The sequence below is a fragment of the Periplaneta americana genome, chromosome 5 (assembly GCF_040183065.1).
Source record: "Periplaneta americana isolate PAMFEO1 chromosome 5, P.americana_PAMFEO1_priV1, whole genome shotgun sequence".
In the NCBI taxonomy this organism is placed as follows: domain Eukaryota; kingdom Metazoa; phylum Arthropoda; class Insecta; order Blattodea; family Blattidae; genus Periplaneta; species Periplaneta americana.
The window spans coordinates 151,280,048-151,303,002 of NC_091121.1; the positions used below are offsets into that span (position 1 = coordinate 151,280,048).

At 33.8% G+C, this 22,955-nt stretch overlaps 1 protein-coding gene across 1 annotated transcript in view; it reads left to right on the forward strand.

Annotated features, from left to right (window-relative positions):
• Positions 1–22,955, forward strand: part of LOC138700214 (ras-GEF domain-containing family member 1B-A) — a 760,608-nt gene that overhangs the window by 643,132 nt on the left and 94,521 nt on the right. Inside the window, exon 5 of the mRNA XM_069826665.1 lies at positions 20,845–21,075. Within this exon, the coding sequence (XP_069682766.1) occupies positions 20,845–21,075 (231 nt within the window). The remainder of the gene's footprint in view (positions 1–20,844; positions 21,076–22,955) is intronic.

The following is a 22,955-nucleotide window of genomic DNA, read 5'->3' on the forward strand; positions in this document are numbered from 1 at the left end:
TAATCTTGTCTAATGAATATATCTTATCTAAGTTATCTAATCTATATCTAATCTAAATTTTATTTCTCTAATCTATCTTATCTTATCTAATCTAATCTATCATATCCAATGTGATCTATCTTAATCTATCATATCTAATCTACCTTAGTCTATTTCACCTAATGTATCTCAATCTATGTCATTTCATTTATCTTTGCCTTATCTTAATCTTATTTATCTTATCTGATATAAACGATCTTAACTAATCTGATCTATCTTAATTTATACTATCTAATGTACCATACTCTATCTCACCTATTCTGTCTTATCTAATGTACTTTAATCTATCACACCTAATCCATCTTAATCTATGTAATTCAATAAATTTTTATCTTTTTTCTAATACTGTATGTAATTTATATTGTCTAATCTGATTTATGTCAATCTAATCTATCTAAATCTATCTCACCTAATCTGTCTTAATCTATGTAATTTAATTTATCTTTATCTTTCTAAATGTTATTTATCTTATCTAATATAATATATCTTATCTAATCTGATGTATCTTAATCTATCCTTATAATCTACCTCAATCTATCTCACCTAATCTGTCTTAATCTATGTAATTTAATTTATCTTCATCTTTCTAAATGTTATTTATCTTATCTAATATAATATATCTTATCTAATCTGATGTATCTTAATCTATCCTCCTAATCTACCTCAATCTATCTCATCTAATCTGTCTTAATCTATATAATTTAGTTTATCTTTATCTTTCTAAATGTTATTTACCTTACCTAATATAATATATCTTATCTAATCTGATTTAATTTATCTTTATCTTTCTAAATGTTATTTACCTTACCTAATATAATATATCTTATCTAATCTGATGTATCTTAATCTATCCTTCTAATCTACCGTAATCTATTTCACCTAATCTGTCTTAATCTATGTAATTTAGTTTCTTTATATTTCTAAATGTTATTTATCTTATCTAATATAATATATCTTATCTAATCTGATGTATCTTAATCTATCCTTCTAATCTACCTCAATCTATCTCACCTAATCTGCCTTAATCTATATAATTTAATTTATCTTTATCTTTCTAAATGTTATTTACCTTACCTAATATAATATATCTTATCTAATCTGATTTAATTTATCTTTATCTTTCTAAATGTTATTTACCTTACCTAATATAATATATCTTATCTAATCTGATGTATCTTAATCTATCCTTCTAATCTACCGTAATCTATTTCACCTAATCTGTCTTAATCTATGTAATTTAGTTTCTTTATATTTCTAAATGTTATTTATCTTATCTAATATAATATATCTTATCTAATCTGATGTATCTTAATCTATCCTTCTAATCTACCTCAATCTATCTCACCTAATCTGCCTTAATCTATATAATTTAATTTATCTTTATCTTTCTAAATGTTATTTACCTTACCTAATATAATATATCTTATCTAATCTGATTTAATTTATCTTTATCTTTCTAAATGTTATTTACCTTACCTAATATAATATATCTTATCTAATCTGATGTATCTTAATCTATCCTTCTAATCTACCGTAATCTATTTCACCTAATCTGTCTTAATCTATGTAATTTAGTTTCTTTATATTTCTAAATGTTATTTATCTTACCTAATATAATATATCTTATCTAATCTGATGTATCTTAATCTATCCTTCTAATCTACCGTAATCTATTTCACCTAATCTGTCTTAATCTATGTAATTTAGTTTATCTTTATCTTTCTAAATGTTATCTATCTTACCTAATATAATATATCTTATCTAATCTGATGTATCTTAATCTGTCCTATCTAATCCACCTCAATCTATCTCACCTAATCTATTTTAATCTATGTCATTTAATTGATCTCTGTCGTATCTAAATCTTATTCATCTTATCTAATATCTATATTATCTAATCTATCCTATCTAATCTACCTTAATCTCTCACCTAATCTATCTTAATCTATGTGATTTAATCTATATCTAACCTGATCTATCTTAGACTAATGTCATCTTATCTATCATATCGAATCTAATCTGTTTTATTTGATCTATCTTAATCTATGTCATCTATATATATTATCTCATGTAGCCTATTTTATATTATTTGATCTGTCTTATTTTAATGTATCTTATGTAATCTATCTGATCTATCTAATATTGTCTATCTGACTGCCTATTCGTCCTTCCATCCACTTCATTATGTTTCTATCTGTATACCTAATACATTCACCAATCCTATCTGTATACGTGTATACACATCTGTCTTATACCTATTTATGTGTGTATTTTTTATTTATTTGTCTATCATTTTAACTACCATTTAACTACCATTTGTATTGTACTGCACCTACTTACATACCAACTAACGGACTTATCTTCTTTTTTATCTGAAATATTGTTTCATGGTGAATTGCCAGCTGACGTACCTACATAGCCGTCCACTTTGAAGGACACCTGCCCAAATTCCTACCTGTTTACTCAGAACTAATTAGTTCTCCATTAAATCAAGTGTAATACTTGCATGCCTATTAGCGTCGTGCATTACAAGTGCTTTGTTCGGTTCAAGTTTGTCGAGTACGGCGAAATTCGATATTCGCCCTTGTTTGCTGTGTAGAAGGAGATCTATCGTGTTTGTTTCACCTTGTTATAAAAATATTCGCTCTCCTTCACTCGTGTTTTAATCGCTCAAGAATTTTAGCTCATGTTTTGTGATTAGTTTTTCGTATCAAATAAGACGAAGTTTTTAATGTCTTGGTTGCCTTTCTCATGTTCGAACATTGCAGAACACTTCGCGTACCTACCTACCTACCTACCAGTGGCGGTTCCTCGGGGGAGGGAAGGGAGGAACGTCCTCCTCACATTTTTCTTTTTTTGAAAGTAAATACCAAATGAAATATATGCCTTGAAATTCGAGGAAGATTCGATAATTTTTAAGTTCACAGCTATAAGAAAACCTCGGTTGATCGAGTTTTAAACGACACGCACTCATGTGCTGCTAGAAAACTGTAAGAAGGATGCGAGATTGTTTGTGTGGAGGAAAGTCAATCCTTTCCTCCTTTACTGCAGTTAACACACATAGACAACAGCGCGCTAGCGGCCAGAGAAAGAAGCAGAGTTTTAAAGCAAGTAAATGAACGGATAGGGAGGAGATCCTCCTCTGAATCAGCGCATGGGCGGGAAATAGAAACCGACTGGTCGTGCAGCAAGCTCGCTACCGCTGCCATCTAACGAAGCTGCATTCAACCGGACTATAACACATCTAGGAGGAGACACAATAAAAACAGTTTTAACGGAAAGCTGTGAAAGACACCATATAAACTTTTTTTTTTTTAAATTATAAATCAAAATATATTCATTGCACTTTATATAAGCTATATTCATGGTTTGAAACTTTCGAGGATATCTGAAAGTTGAAGTTGGATTTACTGTATATAAAACAAAGAGGAAGTAGTTCTACGTTAGTATCGCAGATCTTTTTGGCCTCTGAAATTCACTTCCATTCATTGTCTACTAGACAGGACAACAGCCAAGTTGTCAGTTTTGTACAAATATATTTGAAATTGAAAATACTGCAAACTACATTACTTTTAACATAAAAAAAAATTAATCGGCCACCGACAGCTTTGAACAATAATGGTAGTATGACTTTACAAGAACTGATATTCTTCAAAACTCGTAAAATGTACATGTGGCAACACAGACTACGTGGGTGGGTGCAGTGGTCTCGCTATCCCAACAGATTATTTCCCATTCCCATTTTCGTAAAACGGTTCCGGTTACATGTTAATAGCTGGTCTCTTCCAACACGTGTGATGCTGTAGTGTGCGCGAAAAATGCTGCGAGGTTGTGAATTTCCTTGTAATTGTTAATTTGTGCAATTATTCAACAATGAATGGAAGCGAAAACATATTATATGTTGGACAATTTAGGAAACTCAGTTTACAAAAACAGATTATTGCTATACACCCTAACACTACCTTGTCTTACATGTATGCATGTAGACTAATTTGTAACTTGTTTCTCTCAAGAAGGTGTCATTTTGCGTTGTTAACTTCTTTCCTCCTCTTAAGAAATATGCAGGAGCCGCCACTGCTACCTACCTACCTGTGTACTTACAATCCCAGCTACAGCACTTATTAAGCCGCGTGCTTGTTATGAATTTGGCTGTACTATTAAGAGCGGCGTACTCAAATATTGCTTTCATAATTTCTTGTGTAAAGCGAAGTCTATTTGTTCTGTGTTCAAGTACACTCATAACGCACTTTCATTGCAGAATAAAACACGTTAACCCCGCCTTTACTTAAGTAAATAAGACTTGTTGATAGTTTCCCTTATAGACATAATATAAACACTACTGTTAACCCCCTTATTCCCCAAATTAGCATTAAGCATTCGGATTTAATGTGTTTTTGCACGGATTTCGCAGCTTTATTCTAACTCTGTTTGTTGAACCCTGTATGAATACCATGAGAGCGGTATTATAGCCCGCTGCAATGTTAACCACCCCCGTTACATCCACTGTTTCATTTTAGCTTTGTTTCTGCACAGTATGCGAGTAAAACCAACGTATGAAACTTTCCATTAGTACAATGCCTCAGTTCCTGCTATTTTGTGATCTCCAAATATGTATGTACATCATGGCTACTTCTATTTCTCATTGATACAATTTTTTTATGCTCGACCATGCCGAAATGTAGTAATTATACACCTCGTAGCAGTCCTTTAATGCATGTCATTGAAGTACACCTATTCATTAAAGTTCAGGTTTTCGATTATTCTCCGATATGCAATCGAAAGACAACTAGCAAAACGTCACGCAGACTGGAAATCCAATACTGTCGCAGAAGGTTATGTTCTGTTACTATAATAATTAGCGTTAATTGTAAATAATATTCAAATAAATTCAATTTGTCATCTCGTTTTTCAATGTCGAATTCAATTTCAAGGTTATATCAAGTTTAACGTTTATCTTACTCTCGAATTTATATCAAGGTCGTCGACATTCGTTGCCCGGAAAAAAATCAATACATTCGCGTCTGCGCACATCTCACAATTTACGAGATATTGCACAAGGTCAGTTCGCTCCCCAGTCACATAAGAATAACATGAATACTTATGAATAATTTCAAGTTAGAAATATGGTCGAGCATAAAACGTTGTATGAAACTTGCCTATAATGGTAATTAAGACGCTCGTATGAAAATTATGAAACTCGCTTGCGCTCGTTTCATAAACATCCTCGCGTCTTAATTACTATCATTATAGGCTCGTTGCATAATGTACTATTTCGTTTGAGTATGTTTCTTGCAAGTTTTATGTTCGTTAATTAACTAGGCTTTAGCCTAACTATGATACTTACTTACTTATTTACTTACTTACTTACTTACTTACTTACTTACTTACTTACTTACTTACTTACTTACTTACTGGCTATTAAGGAACCCGGAGGTTTATTGCCGCCCTCACATAAGCCCGTCATTGGTCCCTATCCTGAGCAAGAGTAATCCAATCTCTATCATCATATCCCACCTCCCTCAAATCCATTTTAATATTATCTTCCCATCTACGTCTCGGCCTCCCCAAAGATCTTTTTCCTTCCGGCCTCCCAACTAACACTCTATATGCATTTCTGGATTCGCCCATACGTGCTACATGCCCTGCCCATCTCAAACGTCTGGATTTAATGTTCCTAATTATGTCAGGTGAAGAATACAATGCGTGCAGTTCTGTGTTGTGTAGCTTTCTCCATTCTCCTGTAACTTCATCCCTCTTAACCCCAAATATTTTCTTAAGCACCTTATTCTCAAACATCCTTAACATACGTTCCTCTCTCAAAGTGAGAGTCCAAGTTTCACAACCATAAAGAACAACCGTTAATATAACTGTTTTATAAATTCTAACTTTCAGATTTTTTGACAGCAGACTGGATAATAAAAGCTTCTCAACCGAATAATAACAGGCGTTTCCCATATTTATTCTGCGTTTAATTTCCTCCCGAGTATCATTTATATTTGTTACTGTTGCTCCCAGGTATTTGAATTTTTCCACCTCTTCAAAAGATAAATTTCCAATTTGTATATTTCCATTTCGTACAATATTCTCGTCACGAGACATAATCATATACTTTGTCTTTTCGTATTTACTTCCAAACCTATCTCTTTACTTTGCTTCAAGTAAAACTATGATACTGTATCACTAATTTAAATTTTGTGTGGCTGTAGCCTTTAAATATTTTCGTAGGGTTTACAGAGTAATTTATATTCAACTGTAGTTTTGGAACCTATTTTCCCTTGTTAAATTTTTAATGCAGTGCAAACAGGAATACCATTTGCAACATAATAGAAGAACTGAATTGTTGTGAAGCGTATAATAAGAAAGTATGTGTTATTTTCATTGATTCGTTATTTGCAATTATATTTAATTTCTTTGATTGTCAATATACTTTCTTCTATAATACATGGAGTGCTGATATTTCTCGATAATTTAATTGAGCTTAACGAATGTATGTTCTCATGATATTTTTTCGAGACCGAAGTTGGAGAAAAAATTATTTTATCACAACATACATGACTTTAGAAGCTCAATTAAATTATTACAGACAAAATATCAAGCACGAATTGCATTCAGCGAGATAATTCCGATGCGAAAAAGATGTTATTTTGATTGGAATTTTTATAATACCTCTTTCATCTTCGCAAAACACACAAATTTTATTATCTTTATTGCAAGGAGAACAACGCGGATATCTGATATTCAGTTTCTTTAAAAACAACTGAACATTTCAGGTTATACCAACATAATGAACCTCCATTAATCAACAGCAGAATGCATGTTTTCTCTATCGTAATTGAATGAACCAGAGATGGTAGGAATAAAACAAATGAATTGTAGAAAAGAAAAACTAAACATTTGAGATTGTTTACATATGCATGAGTATAGGTTTTTAACATTAAACTTAAGGTCATAGGAATTTTATTAACACTTTTTTCATCAACTCTTATTTGTAATAATAATTAATGGTACAATTGTTAAAATTAATAGCTGTTCCATGTTGAGAATTAGATGTTAGCGTTTGATTGTTGATATTTTCTTGGCTTCACGTTTTCAAAATTTATCCGCATATCATCAGTTAAGTACAAGGTCTCATCATAACAATTTACTCATTATACCCTACCACAAGACATCTTTATATTCTTCATCTTATACAGTTTCAGTTGCTAGAAATTGGAACTCGCTACCGAGTGACGTAAGGGGTTGTTGGAAAATAACTTCATTTAGGTCAAAATTACATAAATTCTTACTTAACAGATTAATTGCTGAGTAATATTTATTACATATAATGAAACTAACATCTGTCCATTCTTATTATTATCATTAATTTCTCTAAATAGATTTACAAAACCTGTAATGGCAATTGCATTAATATTCTCATTATAGAATAGTACATTATGCAACAAGCCTATAATGAAGGTAATTAAGAAGCGAGTATGGATATTTATGAAACGAGCGCAAGCGAGTTTCATAATTTTCATACGAGCTTCTTAATTACCATTATAGGCGAGTTTCATACGACTTTTTATGCTCGACCATATTTCTAACTTGATATTAATTTTCTTTGTATCTGACCTTGACCAATGTCCCGTATGTTGTGAGATGTTGGCAGACGCGAAAGTATTGATTTTTTCCGAGGAACAGATGTTCACATTGACCTTGCTAGGCCATAAGAACCTACAGAGATAACATTGAAATAAAATTAGACATTGAAAAACGAGATGACAAATTGAATTTATTTGAATATTATTTACAATTAACGCTAATTATTATAGTAACAGAACATAACCTTCTGCGACAGTATTGGATTTCCAGCCTCCGTGACTTTTCGCTAATTGTCTTTCGATTGCATATCCGAGAATAATCGATACTTGCGGTTTTATAACGGTAGAAAGCTGACCTGTCATTGGCTGAACAGTTGTAACCTGAGTCGTCATTGGCTGAAAGACCTGACCTTTAATGAGTAGGTGTACTTTAATGACATGCATTAAAGGTCTGCTACCAGGTGTATAATTACTACATTTCGGCATGGTCGAGCATAAATATATTTTAGATTCATATATATATATATATTTTTTTTTCTCCCTGTAACATAGTTCTAGTAAGCTTATATTAAATTAATTTTCATCATTTTACTAGCTATCTCAAATCTCAAATTAATTATAATTGATTGAATTAAATTAGCTCATACATTAAGTTACTACTTTACCTTATAGGTTTATCTAAATTTAAATAAATATGTAGTCTAGTAGTCGTTAAAACTTAACTGAAGAATATTGCTGGAGAACCTTTTAAGTGTAGTGTAAATATTCGTAATTTAGATGTAGATTCATTTTCCGGGCTGAGAGGCCTACACTGCAAGATTCGTAATTTAAATATATATTGTATTGATTAAGGTTGGTTGAGTGGAAGAGAAGGCCTTATGGCCTTAACTCTGCCAGCGAAAATAAAGCATTATTATTATTATTTTTATTATTATTATTATTATTATTATTATTATTATTATTATTATTATGCATGAATACAGGCTTACTATTGAAGCAGAGATGATGGTAAAAAAAGTGAACGTAGGATAAACAAATGAACGTAAGATCATGCTATGTACTATTACTATAATCAGATTGTCATAGGTCAATCGAGTGCCAATGAGCTGGTTGACTGGCTAAATTGCGCTCACTTGGAATTATCTGAATAATAATTTTTTCCAGTAACCTCAAAATTTAATATACAATAGGCCTCAAAATGAAGTTCATAATGTTTTATATTTCATTAAATAAAGACCTGTATAAATGCATTATTCGTCATTGTTAGATTCTTTAACAAAATATATTAGATTAAAGGAAACTTTACTACAAAGAACTTCTTTGTAGGAAGCTTCGTAATAAGATGTTTTATTTTGTTTTTGGCTCCATTCTACTTCTTGTTCATAAGCCACGTCCCTGCGTCCTGAATGCTCTCTTTCGCTCTTTTAATTGGGATCCACTTAATACATCAAAGCAAAATGAGGCCATTAGTCTTGAAATTTAATCAGCTCCCCTTGTCTAGTAGTATTTCACATTGTTCTTCAGGCTATCCAATATATGCGTTGGAATTTCTACACTTTGAAGCGAGACTATAGTCGTGACGTCACTGGTAATATAAAATAAACCTTTTGTTACGCAAGCAGAACCTAAAAATAACATTACAATAAGCTATATTATAATTAAGTTACAAAATATCATTTCGAAACACGTTGATGCTCTATTTTCATCCAGTATGGAGAGTTGTAAAAATATGAACAAATTAAATTAAATCGTAAAAATAAATATTGTTGAGCAATGTCGGTGATTGTGTATAGTAACGAACTCGTCCGTAAATTTTAATTGTCCCCGATATAAAGTCCACAGAACAAAAACATTTTGTATAATTAAATAAAGCTCCTTGTAGTTGTCAATTTGCTTTATTGAAATCTGTACGTCAGGCCTTCCCTACGTGATAATGACATGGCTCTTCATTAGTGATAAACATGACGTAGTTCCTAACTCGCCGTTAGATGTCTCTGTGCATATGTTCCTGTTTTAATTGAAGTGTTGTATGCGAAACAAAAATGTAGTGTACATATTTACTTTCGCGTTGCATGAAGTGTAAACAAAAAGCATTTTGGTGTTGAAAATTATAAAGTTCGAGCGTTTTACAGACAAGTAATTTAATATTGTCACATATATTGTACATAGTGACGACGGATTGCAAGAAAACAAACCAGTAAATGAGCTATTGTATTGTTAGCTAGCGAATTTCTAAAGTCACTGAACCATTAAATTATAGAACGTTGCTATAGTAACGTAATGAATTGTTTGGTATCTCTGCCGAGTGAGGCGCCGTCAAAGGATATATTACTACTGAATATAATCTAAGCTAACATAGCTTGCTGTCGAGGTTGCATATGTTTTTACTAATTTTTCTTTGCCCTCTTCCAAAATGAGATTAGCCATTAATTCCTTACTTGAAATAGTTCTTTTGTTTAACAGCTAGCACTTCTGAGGCGCAATTTAATTAAAAGTTACGCTATACTGGAGAATTATCACGGCAGGTTTGGACCGTGCCGTTAGGTTTACCACCTAATTTAACTACATACAAAATGTTGCCAACATAAGAACATGATTTTGGTCTGTGGTGTCGTTAGGAGAAATTTAGGGGAGAGTCGGGTAGTATCGGACATCGGATAGTATCGGACAGTGCGTTTTTTTCATCTACCACCATACAGTAGTACCTGAATGACATGGTTACGTTTCTCTATGCAACATTACAGAAACGTAACCATGTCAATCAAGTACTATCATCGTTCCGTTACGTTTACCACCAAATTTAACTACATACAAAATGTTGCCAACATAAGAACATGATTTTGGTCTGTGGTGTCGTTAGGAGAAATTTAGGGGAGAGTCGGGTAGTATCGGACAGTGCTTTTTTTTTCATCTACCACCATATGGTAGTACCTGAATGACATGGTTACCTTTCTCTATGCGACATTACAGAAACGTAACCATGTCAATCAGGTACTATCATCGTGTGGTAGATGAAAGAAACTCACTGTCCGATATTACCCGATGTCCGATACTACCCGACTCTCCCCTATTTCTTTTTCTCTCTACCTCCTTCGTTCTGAACATTACTGAGAGATAGCACCACTGTTACTCTCATCTATTGCAATGATTTTTCCCTGGACCACCAATTTGCTTGGACAACATTTCTACATAGAAGATTAAGACAGATCTTACAAGCGATCTGCAGTTACTAACAATATGGTCATCAAAATTGTGTATCCATTTTATCTCGAATTAAACTCTCTCTCTCGCATTTTCTTTTGTTTCATCACGGCCAAATGGATTTATCTCTTCGGTATCGATGTTTCTACACGGTCATGAGCTTTATGACAGTTTTTGTTTCGTAATATTGATAGACGATAATATAATTAAAGCAGTGAATAATTTCATGGCTCCTAAAAGTTTTTTTTTTTTTTTTTCGTAAAAGACTGGGTATTTTTTCCAGGCCACAAATAAAACTGCAACGCGGTCATAATTATGTACTTTGGTGAACATTAACCGGATATTTACTTTCCGTTATTTAAATTATACTCCGTGAACCACACCTTTTCCCTCTTTATTTCGTTGTCATAACCTACTTTAAGATCTTACTACATAAGCATTTTCTTTTAGTGCATTCAAAACATTGTCGTTGTACTGCATAAATCTTGCTCTTGACTAATAGAGTGATTTATTTAAGAATATAGTCGCGAATTTTACTACCACCATTTCGATTGTCTTTTGTTTGACACGGCTCGGTACGGCCCGGTGACTAGTGGCCAACGAGTAACATCGATTATCGACATTGCTCTGCCGTGGGTATTATCCAGTTGTTCCTTTAGTTATATTTTTTTTAAGGTTGTAAGCATATATTTATTATCTTTCGGGACTTTATTGGAGAGAAAAAGCTTTTCCTGGATTTTAAATATAGGAATACAACAAAAACTTAGCATATTTAGATGTTTTTAAGAGTATTGAATATACTAATACAGTACGTCAGCCATGGCGAAAAGGCCATGGTGCGCCGAGCCACTGTGTAAGCTGCAACGTGCATAGCACCTATGGAGGGAGGCGGACAACCGAAGGGGAAGTTAATGTTTATGACGTGTAACGAAGAAAGAAATGAACAAGAAAACATAGGACATATTATCACACCCTAAAATTAACTGTCTTCAGAATGTCTCTGCGACAAAGTTTCAAAATCACGAATTATGTCACTTACTGCCAATCGTAGTTGATCACGAAGGTATTTGTCTGTCAGTCGTGATCTAAATTTGATTTTTACTATTTTCATTGTTGAAAATAATTTTTCACAAACGTAAGTTGTAGCGAACATGGCTTCAACAGAGCAAGCGAAAGAACGAAGCTTCAAATATTTATTTTTTTCCAAAGATTTGAAAAGTTCAATATCTGTCAAGTCCTTACATCTAGCTTTCATTTAACGTCACATTGTAAATCTGTGAGTTTAAATTGAAGATCTAACCGCATTATTCGTACATCTGCTGTAAAAGAATCGACGTACAGAGATGATAATGATAATAATAATAATAATAATAATAATAATAATAATAATAATAATAATAATAATAATACATTTAATATTTTCATCATATTGACAGCAAAAAATGCATCCTCTCATCCTACTTAAAACTTTCGTTTTTTATAGAGGTACATGGTTTCGAGAGAGATATTGCGACGATACGCCACTCGCAGGTCCGAGACAAATACAAATAGAACGGAGTTTGACTCCAGTGAGTAAGAGGGTGGGGGTTGTAGGTAGGAAGCGAGAGAAAAGTACTGCGAGCCACAATGTGCTCGTGAGTCGCATTTTCGCCGCGGCTGCACTACGTAAATCCTCAATGTTTATGTACTGAAAAACAAATGCACACACAAAGCGCATCTTTCAAAGTACACGCGCGCTATCTGTTGGTGCTAGTTCAAGATATCCCCATTTCTTCAGCTGCAAAATTGTGGAATACTAAACTAAATTTAGTTTTTATTCAATTAATGGGAGTAAAAACTACCCGCTGCTTGTGTGTTGTAAAACAGTTGAGCCATTATAATTAGCACGCTTAATTCATCTCAGTAATATCAACTTCAGTTAACTAAGTTAATTTAATTTTGAATGGGCTTTGGAAGCTCGGTAACTGGTTTAATTACATCGTTCCTACTAGAAGTAGATACTGAGCAACCAAAAATCTTGTCTGCTAAGGGTTTGAGTTGGTTTTTGTTTGAAATGAAGATGAAGAAAAATGCTTGGAAACAACATTAAACCTCGCTCAGTAAGATTATGTGCTTGGGATTTCTGAATGGGCCCCCATCAGTTGTCGTCATCTGCAGAGATAATTGCTAGCTCCAGCATCGTTAGCAGAAGGACGGTTTCAAGAGGCCTTGGATGTAAGTTTCCACGTCAACCCTCTCTGTACTGAATTCTCGCAGATGTTTGCTGTTCAGGGATTCGTTGACATGAATTTTAATTTCTTGGCTCTACATATTTCGCCTTTTTGCTCGTGTGAGTGCAACAGTGGTTCATTTCGAAGATTTTTCCATACCCCATATCTATGTAGACAGATTTTATATATGAGGAATACACGCGACAGTGAATATTGAAGCTAAATTACCAGCACATATGCCGAGTGGTGACTAGAAACATTTAACATAGGGATTTCAAAGAAATTTATATAGGGACATCATTTTATTTTTACTAACTTTTTAATATTAACCTGGCTATACCTTTAGAGAACCGGAAACACTGTTTCCTACCCCCTTCCACGATTGTGGTTCGATGATACTGGCGTAAAACACAAATAAATCACTTAAATATGTATGGGAGGGAAGAAAAGTAGTTCATCCATTTGCGTAAACTAGGAAATATCGCGATTTTGAGTTCGATAATTTTCATTAGGTCTTTGTTTAATCAAAATGCAGTACTGTATTAACACTTAGTGTTTTTACTCACGAACTGAGCTATCCATGCGAACGTATTCATTATGTACTGTATATTATACTGTCTACAGCACATTAGCGTACAATATAGAGAATGAAGTTAAATTGAAAAATAATCATAATATGGATATTTAAACACACTTTTGAAAATGGTGGCCGTTGATATCGATACAGGCTTCAGTTCTTTTGTGCATATTATCGCACTATAAACTATTGCATGTAATTGCAATTGCCAGTTTCGTCCTTCGTACTAGTAACTCATGTTGAAATAATTCTGTACCTACTCTATAAAAGAGTACCTTATGTACTGTAAATTCAATCTTCACTTCTGCCCAACCCTAAAAGATAAAATCACTCAGACATACTATCTACTGTCCGTCCAAGTGGTTATGTCGTAGAAAGGGAGGAAATCACGTGACAGTTAATTACTTAACGAGGCCCTTTTATTTAAGTTATTTTAAACAGTTGTATAATATTATGTAAACCTCCAATTCCTAACAGAAATTAATGTTTTCAGAAAAGAGCTGAGACAGCCCAGCTTTTACAGAGGGGCGAGCAGAAGCGCGTGGAGGAAATCGGGATGCGACGTAGGTAAACGGACAGTAGCTGTGCGAAAATATGATTCAATATTGAAAACTCTTTCGTCACTGGAAAACGCGAACATATTTCTGGAGCGTACTATATTCACTAGCTCAGTACTGTTTACTGTTTACTATAGTTCTGTGTGGAGGACAGTTGGAACTTCTATAGTAGAAGGGGTGGGAGTGAAGTACATTAAAAAACTCAGGTACAATAAAAATTGAAGTAATAATAAAATGATGTCCCTGTATATTGTAACACTAGCTTTCCTAATTGATTTTTTTTTGTAGAAAAAAGTTGTATTACAATAATTTTGTTATATAATATACTGTAATAACTTATAGTAGGAAGTTGAATAATTCTTTTAAAAAATCTCTGCACATAATACACTGGTCAAAAAAAGTTAAGCATAATTAGGCAAATAACGGTTTTTATTAATTAAAATAAAATAGATAAATTATAATTGGGTTTCTTGGTTCCACAGAATAAACTTAAAAGTAGAAATACACTATTTGTTAACAATGGACTCAATATGAAATGAAAAAGTTGCATTGTTTGGAAACAACGGAAAAGATAAGGGAAGTTGAAATTCGTACATCATCAAAGAAAAGGAAATGGTGCTTTCAGTGCCCTGTTTAATAACGTGTTGGTCCTCCACGAACCCTGAGGCACTCTTGTATGCGACGGGGCATACTCAGTACCAACGCATCTAAGCTCTCCTGAGGCAAATTGACCCATTCTTCCAAGGCAGCATTCCTGAGTTCTTGAATCGTTAATGGGTGATGTGGACGATTGGAAATGGCTCTCCTGAGAAAGCTCCATGCATGCTCTATTCAGTTCATATCCAGTGAGCATGCTGGCCAATCCATTCTTCGGATCCCATGCTCTACCAGATACCGCTGCACACTATGAGCACGATGAGGCCGAGCATTATCGTCCCTTCTCCTAAAGTCTCTTCAAAACCACTTACTATGGGTTGGAGGATGTTGTTCTCATACACGGCAGCAGTCATGTTTTCCTCTATTGAAACCAGTGGTGTGCGGCGGCCAAACATGACACCTGCCCAAAACAAGATTGAACCACCAAACTGTTGGTGACGTTCCAAGGTCATTGAGGGATGATTTCGTTCCCCTGTTCGTCTCCATACGCGAATAGAGTTATTGTCAGGGTGTAGGCCCATTCTCACTTCGTCTGAGAATAAATTTCTGGTCCATTGGTCTCGAGTCCAATTCTCATGTGCTCTAGCCCATCATGCACGAGCACCCCTGTGATGTGGACGGAGTGCTGGAGTCTTGAATGGTCTTCGAGCATACAACCCTATGTCATGAGGTCTATTGCGCACAGTTTGGCTACTTACAACAACACCAGTGGCTTCGCGCAGGTCATGGCGCAGAGTTGTGGCTGAGGCTATAGGGTTCCTACGTGCAGATAACCTTACATACCGGTCCTGACCTGGTGTTGTTTTGCGTGTACGGCCCTCGCGAGGTCGATCTGCTATTGACTAGGTTTCCTGGAACTTTCTCCACAGTCTGGAGACAATACTCTGATTCACATGAAGGATGTTAGCAACATCAACTTGTCTCATGTTTTGTTCCATCAAAGTGATGATTTTGATGCGGTCTGCCATTGTAAGGGTGTTCCGAGCCATTGTACTGCACTATGAAGCATTATGAAGCAAAACGACACTGATTGAACTTTGCTCGAATTACAGACTTTGTTTACTGCACTATGAAGCACTATGAAGCAAAACGACACTGATTGAACTTTGCTCGAATTACAGGCTTTGTTTACTAGCCGTGATTTGGACGTTACCTAGTGATGCAGAATAAAACAAATGAAAGAATTTGAATTAGTAAACATAATACGTGCCACATAAAACCAAAAGAAACATAAATATAAGGTATTATAGGGTAAACTGGAAATATGCTTAACTTTTTTTGACCAGTGTATATGTATTAAAGTGATCAATATTGAATGCTTAGTGCAATTTATCTAATGAAATTCACAGGAAAACTCTATAAGCTGTAAGATTTACGAAAATGATAAATAGTGCATTTTTTTCTTTCTTGCAAATTAATACATTTATTTTGCCACTGACTTCTCATTCAATGGCCAAACATGTAACATGACCTAGCCTATATATTATGCCTATATCCACAAACGATTTTCAAATTTTAAATGTACTTTTTAGATTATTACTATACCACTGTACATTAGTGCACTTTATTCATTTTTTATAGCTCTGATAATGAAATTTCAACCTCTCTTTTTCAGAGGACACAAAAGTAAAACCATATAATATAATTTTAATATGTCCATTCTGTTTATACTAAAGTTCAAATTAATATTCGTCGTTCGACAAATTAATTTTTTCCGTCTAGAAAAATAGCTGCAATTCACAAATTGTTTTATATATATATATATATATATATATATATATATATATATATATATATATATATATTAAAATAACTGTAACATTAAAAGTATCATATATTTGTTAGCATGCCTTGTAAATTTCATAACCTTATTTCTGAAAAAAAAAGTGTACCAATGAAATGAATCTAAAAATTACCTTTAAATTTTAAAAATTGATTTCTAGCTTAGAATGTAATAAATATGAACCATTCTAGGTTTAGTCAGCAGCAAAAAGTTCCCTCATCCGGCACAAAAAATTTCAAGAAGCTGCCATCATTGGAGTCGCCCTCAGTGGTCCTGGGGTAACGCGCTTTCCTCTAGAGTTGCGAGTTCAAACCTGGCTGGGGCCGGTGGATTTTTCAGGACGCAAAAAACCGGAGCACACGTCCTCCGGGAGGGACTTTAAGCCTTATATTCCTTGTGTCGGAGTTTTTCTTCCACCATGTTATTAATGTCAAAAGAAGTGCTTATACAAATTTTGGCCACTCGACCGCAATTACGAGGCCGTCCAGAACGTGATTTTCCTTGAGATCGTTTATAGAAAAAAGCACAATTTCATGGAAATATTTATTGAAACAGATACAGCAATTTTTGCGCTATTTGTCAACATATCCCCACTGGAATTGAGACATTTGTCATACCATGGGATCAATTTTTGTGTCGTAGAAGTCAGCCGCCTCAGTCCGGAACCAGCGTTTGACTGCGTCTGCACCTCTCTCTGTCGATCCCATGATATGAGAAATGTCTCAGTTCCGATGGAAAATATGTTGAAAAATAGCTCAACAATTGTTGTGTCCGCTCCAATAAATTTGTCCACTGAAATTGCGTTTTTTTTTCTGTTAGCGGCCCCTGGCGAATTAATTTTTTTCACGGACCTCGTAATTGCGGTCGAGTGGCCAAAATTTGTATAGGCCTAAGCACATCTCTTGACATTATTAACATGGTGGAAGAAAAAAATTTAACTTTTTTATCTGGCCCCATCAGAACGTTTGCTTGTAAGCCTAAATTAGAGCTTCTGGAACAAACTTCTTCTCTTTTGCGTCCCAGTAATACCTTAATTACATACTAGATAGCGTTTGAGCCGATGACCTTACCACTTTCCCTCTGCCCCTGTCGGCGAACAAGCGTAACTGAAATCTTTGTAGGTAGTGAAATCTCCGACAGGGGGCATTTGTGTTCCGGCCAGGGTTGCCAGATTTTCTTATCTGGAATCCAGGACAGGTTGTAATACTACAAACAACGTCACTACATATTTAAATTAATTAAATTTGCAATACAACTGATTTTATTGATTTTATGCATTTTAACTAATTTATATAAACTTTTAATTTTGTTACAATTTTTTCTAGATTACGAAATTTATTTTGATCTATTGATAAAGTTTGGAAAAGTACTGTCAAATTTGAGCTAGATGGACACTGGAAAAATGCAGGATACAGAGTTGAAATAATAATAATAATAATAATAATAATAATAATAATAATAATAATAATAATAATAATAATAATAATAATAACTACAGCACTCTTTCTACTGTTGTGTACTATGGATTGCGGTTTTCAATATTCGGCTACATTTAGTCTGCAATATCTTTGCCTCATTAACTTTGATTCAAAGAGAGTAACGAATAAAGATATTACACATTACACCTAATACATGCTATAGTATTATCGTTGTTTTTTTCAATACAACCTCACACTAGACTTCAAGCGGCTTTGTCTACGATGCTTAACATAGGTTGGACAGGGTCTTGAAAAAAAATTGATGATGAATTTTAAAGATAACTTCATATAATTGAGCAAAACATTGAATTTTTTCATTTTTTTTTTAGCAAATATAGCTCAATCCAGAACAAACTATTAGAATCGAGAACAATCTTGGGAAATTCAGAATCTCTGGCAACCCCGGTTTCGGCATCGGAACGATGGGTTTGAATATAAAATATCATCACTAAGATCAAATCTATAGCAATCTGGTACCAGGATTTTTTTTTCTAATTTTTCATACACTACAACAACCATTTCCGTTTAACTTTCATGCCATGCCGGTGTCCAGATAAAAAGGACACCATATAAAATGAACATATGCTGCTGTTCAAATATATCTGACCTACGATTTTCTGATCGTGTAAGCGAACTTTCTAACCACAGAATAAGTCAGAATCAGAGATAAAAAAAGATTGACAAACTTTGAAATAGTTCCGCTAGTTTTCAATAGATGGCACCATTATTGGAGCGGTTAGAAGAGGTGTCGGGGAAAATGAAAATGTAGATTAAACTTAAATTATTCTCATAATTGACAATATCAGCGGTTTCCCGCTAAACTCATTGTTGTTTTACAATCAGCAGATGAAATATTGAATTCTCTAATGCAGGTATATTTATGTATGATTGAAAAACTGACTATTATCTTCACATCATAATCGTAATACACGTTCACAGCAGAATCTGTTGCTATCAATACGTCATCAGACATCTCTGTACTCAAGTTCTTTCTCAATAGCCATGGCCCGCTCATGGAATTCGCTGCCGCTGGAAATCAGGGGTAGTCTTAGCCCTCAGTTGTTTAAAATTAGGTTGTTTAGAAATATTTTAAATGCAAGGAATTAGTTTTTAGGTATAATTTTTATTATTCTTATTATTATTATTATTATTATTATTATTATTATTATTATTATTATTATTTTACACAGTCATTACTTTATTTTTCCATTAACACTTATATTTAGGTAATTGTCATTGTCTCAATGTAACCCGTGCTGTGCTGATCATGCTAATTCCACTATTCCTCTAGTTGTGAGATTATGTTCATATGTATTAATTCTTTTTTTTTTTTTAATTAATACTGTATACTAGAATGTATTTTCCTGTTTCTGATTATGTATTCAGTCTCTTTTTATTATCATTATTATATATATTATTATTATTATTATTATTATTATTATTATTATTATTATTATTATTATTATTATTATTATTTTAAAGTTAACACTGATTGTGTATATGTATTCAATGTCTCTTTTTTACTTAATTATGTTTATTAATATTTTTAAGTTAATATTTCGGTATGTATTTTTCTGTATCTGATTTGATCCTGGTTGAGTGGAAGAGAAGGCCTGATGGCCTTAACTCTGCCAGGGAAAATAAAACTATTATTATCCGTGGGACTGAAACCGGATGGTCTATGGCGAGTCCTTGGCATCAACACCTTTGATTTGATTACCCCCTTTGATTTGATTACCAGGTTGGGTTTTTCCGAGGTTTCCCCCACCGAAAAGGCAAATGCCGGGTAATATTTTGGCGAATCCTCGGACCTCATTTCATCTCACTACATCTCGCCAAAATGTAAAAAAATTGTACAACATTGTAAAAATTGTAGAAAATTACTAAATTGTAAAACTATAAAAATTTGTAAAAATTGTAATTGTAATATTGTAAAATGTTGACATGTTCCACATCTTAAAGCTTCATTGCTCATGTAAGATCTATGGAATAAAATAAATGAATGAATGAATGAATGAGTGGAAGAGAAGGCATGATGGCCTTAACTCTGCCAGGGAAAATAAAACTATTATTATTATTATTATTATTATTATTATTATTATTATTATTATTATTATTATTATTATTTTAAAGTTAATACTGATTGTGTATATGTATTCAATCTCTCTTTTTTACTTAATTATGTTTATTAATATTTTTAAGTTAATATTTCGGTACCGGTATGTATTTTTCTGTATCTAATTTGATCCTGGTTGAGTGGAAGAGAAGGCCTGATGGCCTTAACTCTGCCAGGGAAAATAAAACTATTATTATTATTATTATTATTATTATTATTATTATTATTATTATTATTATTATTTTAAAGTTAATACTGATTGTGTATATGCATTCAATCTCTCTTTTTACTTAATTATGTCTATTAATATTTTTAAGTTAATATTTCGGTACCGGTATGTACTTTTCTGTATCTGATTTGATCCTGGTTGAGTGGAAGAGAAGGCCTGATGGCCTTAACTCTGCCAGGGAAAATGAAACTATTATTATTATTATTATTATTATTATTATTATTATTATTATCTTCGCCATCTATTCACAGAAGTAATAACTGAGGAAGCCACACTTACACAAACAAATTATCGATCACTATCGATTAGTAGGGGTCAGGTATCTTTGAACGCCAGTGTACCACTTACTTCATTTAATTCTATACCTTACTTTATGACGTGTGTGGTGTGTCTCACAATGTGGTTTGTGTGTTGCAGACGGACGTGACGGAGCTGTGTCCTAGCCCGGCCCTTCTGGCTCAGCAGCTGACGCATGTGGAACTGGAGCGGTTGTCGTACATCGGGCCCGAGGAGTTCGTGCAGGCCTTCGCCAAGGAGAATCCGCACCTCGAGACGTCCTTCAAGGACATGAAGAAGACCCGCAACCTCGAGTCCTACGTGCAGTGGTTCAACAGGCTGAGCTACTTCGTCGCCACCGAGGTCTGCAAGGTACGCCTGCTTTGGCAAGCACCAGGTTGCTTTTATTACCATTAAAGGAGAGAACATCTTTTTATTTAGATGCGTGTATGTTTTTGTTTTTCGTTTCTTGATTCACTAGTTCATTGATTTATTCCACAATTCGTTGATTTAATATTCAGTAAACTTCAGACAAGAAAACAGATGCCGAAGTTTGTTACAATAATTTTGTAAGAATCCGACAGAAAAGTGTTTATCCCCATTTTAGACTCTACAAGTGACATCATACTGCTGTTACTCATTTTATTCCTTCCTGTCTTCCTATTCTTTACTGTTATCAATATCATCACGCTGAGTTAATTACTTATCAACGTTTACCATACTTTGTTCTTTGCTGTTCTCATATTTCTTTTATCGTCCATGTACACATTAGCTATATAATCACTATCTTCCGCATTGTCGTCATTTTTGTCACCATCATAATTCTACCTCTCCATAATCTTAATTCCCTAAAAAATTCCACCCTTCATAATTCTAGGCAGTATGTCTCTCATCGTAATTCTGTTCCTCTTCATAGCTGTACTCCTATTCGTAATTCCACCCTTCTTCACGATCTTACTCTTCATAATTTTACTTGTATTCGAAATCCAGCTACTTTTCATAATTCTCTTCCTCTTTATAATTCTACTCCGCTTCATAATTCTACCCCTCCTGATAATAATCCTACGCTTTATATTCTCCTCGTCATAATTCTGTTCCTATTCATAATCCTACTTCTCTTCATAATGATTCTTCTCCATGTCATAATTCTATTCCTATTTATAATCCCACTTCACTTCATAATCCTACTCTTCATAATTCTTCTCAAAACTCTACTCCTCTTCGTTAGTCTACTTCTCTTCATAATCCTACTCCTCTTCATAATTATTCTCTTAATTCTATTCCTATTCATAATTCTACTTCTCACAATCATACTCCTCTTCACAATTCTGCTGCTCTTTGTAATTCCACTCCTCTTCTCCTCTTCATAATTCTATTCTTGTTACAATCCTACTCTTCACAATTTCACTCCTCATACTTCAATCTTCGTATTTATGCTCCTACTCCTCTTCATAATTCTGCTCCTATCCCTCTTCATAATTCTCTTTATAACTACTGCTCTTCATGAATCTACTCTTCTTGATAATCCTAAACCTCTTCATAATCCTACTCCTCTTCATAATCCTACACCTCTTCATAATCCTACACCTCTTCATAATCCTACACCTCTTCATAATCCTACTCCTCTTCATAATCCTACACCTCTTCATAATCCTACTCCTCTTCATAATCCTACACCTCTTCATAAGTCTACTCCTCTTCATAATCCTACACCCCTTCATAATCCTACACCGCTTCATAATCATACTCCTCTTCATAATCCTACACCTCTTCATAATCCTACTCCTCTTCATAATCCTACAACTCTTCATAATCCTACTCCTCTTCATAATCCTACACCTCTTCATAATTCTACACCTCTTCATAATCCTACTTCTCTTCATAATCCTACTCCTCTTCATAATCCTACACCTCTTCATAATCCTACACCTCTTCATAATCCTACTCCTCTTCATAATCCTACACCTCTTCATAATCCTACACTTCTTCATAAGCCTACTCCTCTTCATAATCCTACACCTCTTCATAATCCTACACCTCTTCATAAGCCTACACCTCTTCATAATCCTACACCTCTTCATAATCCTACATCTCTTCATAAGCCTACTCCTCTTCATAATCCTACACCTCTTCATAATCCTACTCCTCTTCATAATCCTACTCCTCTTCATAATTCTACTCCTCTTCATAATTCTATTCTTCTTACAGTCCTATTCTTCACAATTTTATTTCTCATAATTCTACTCCTCTTC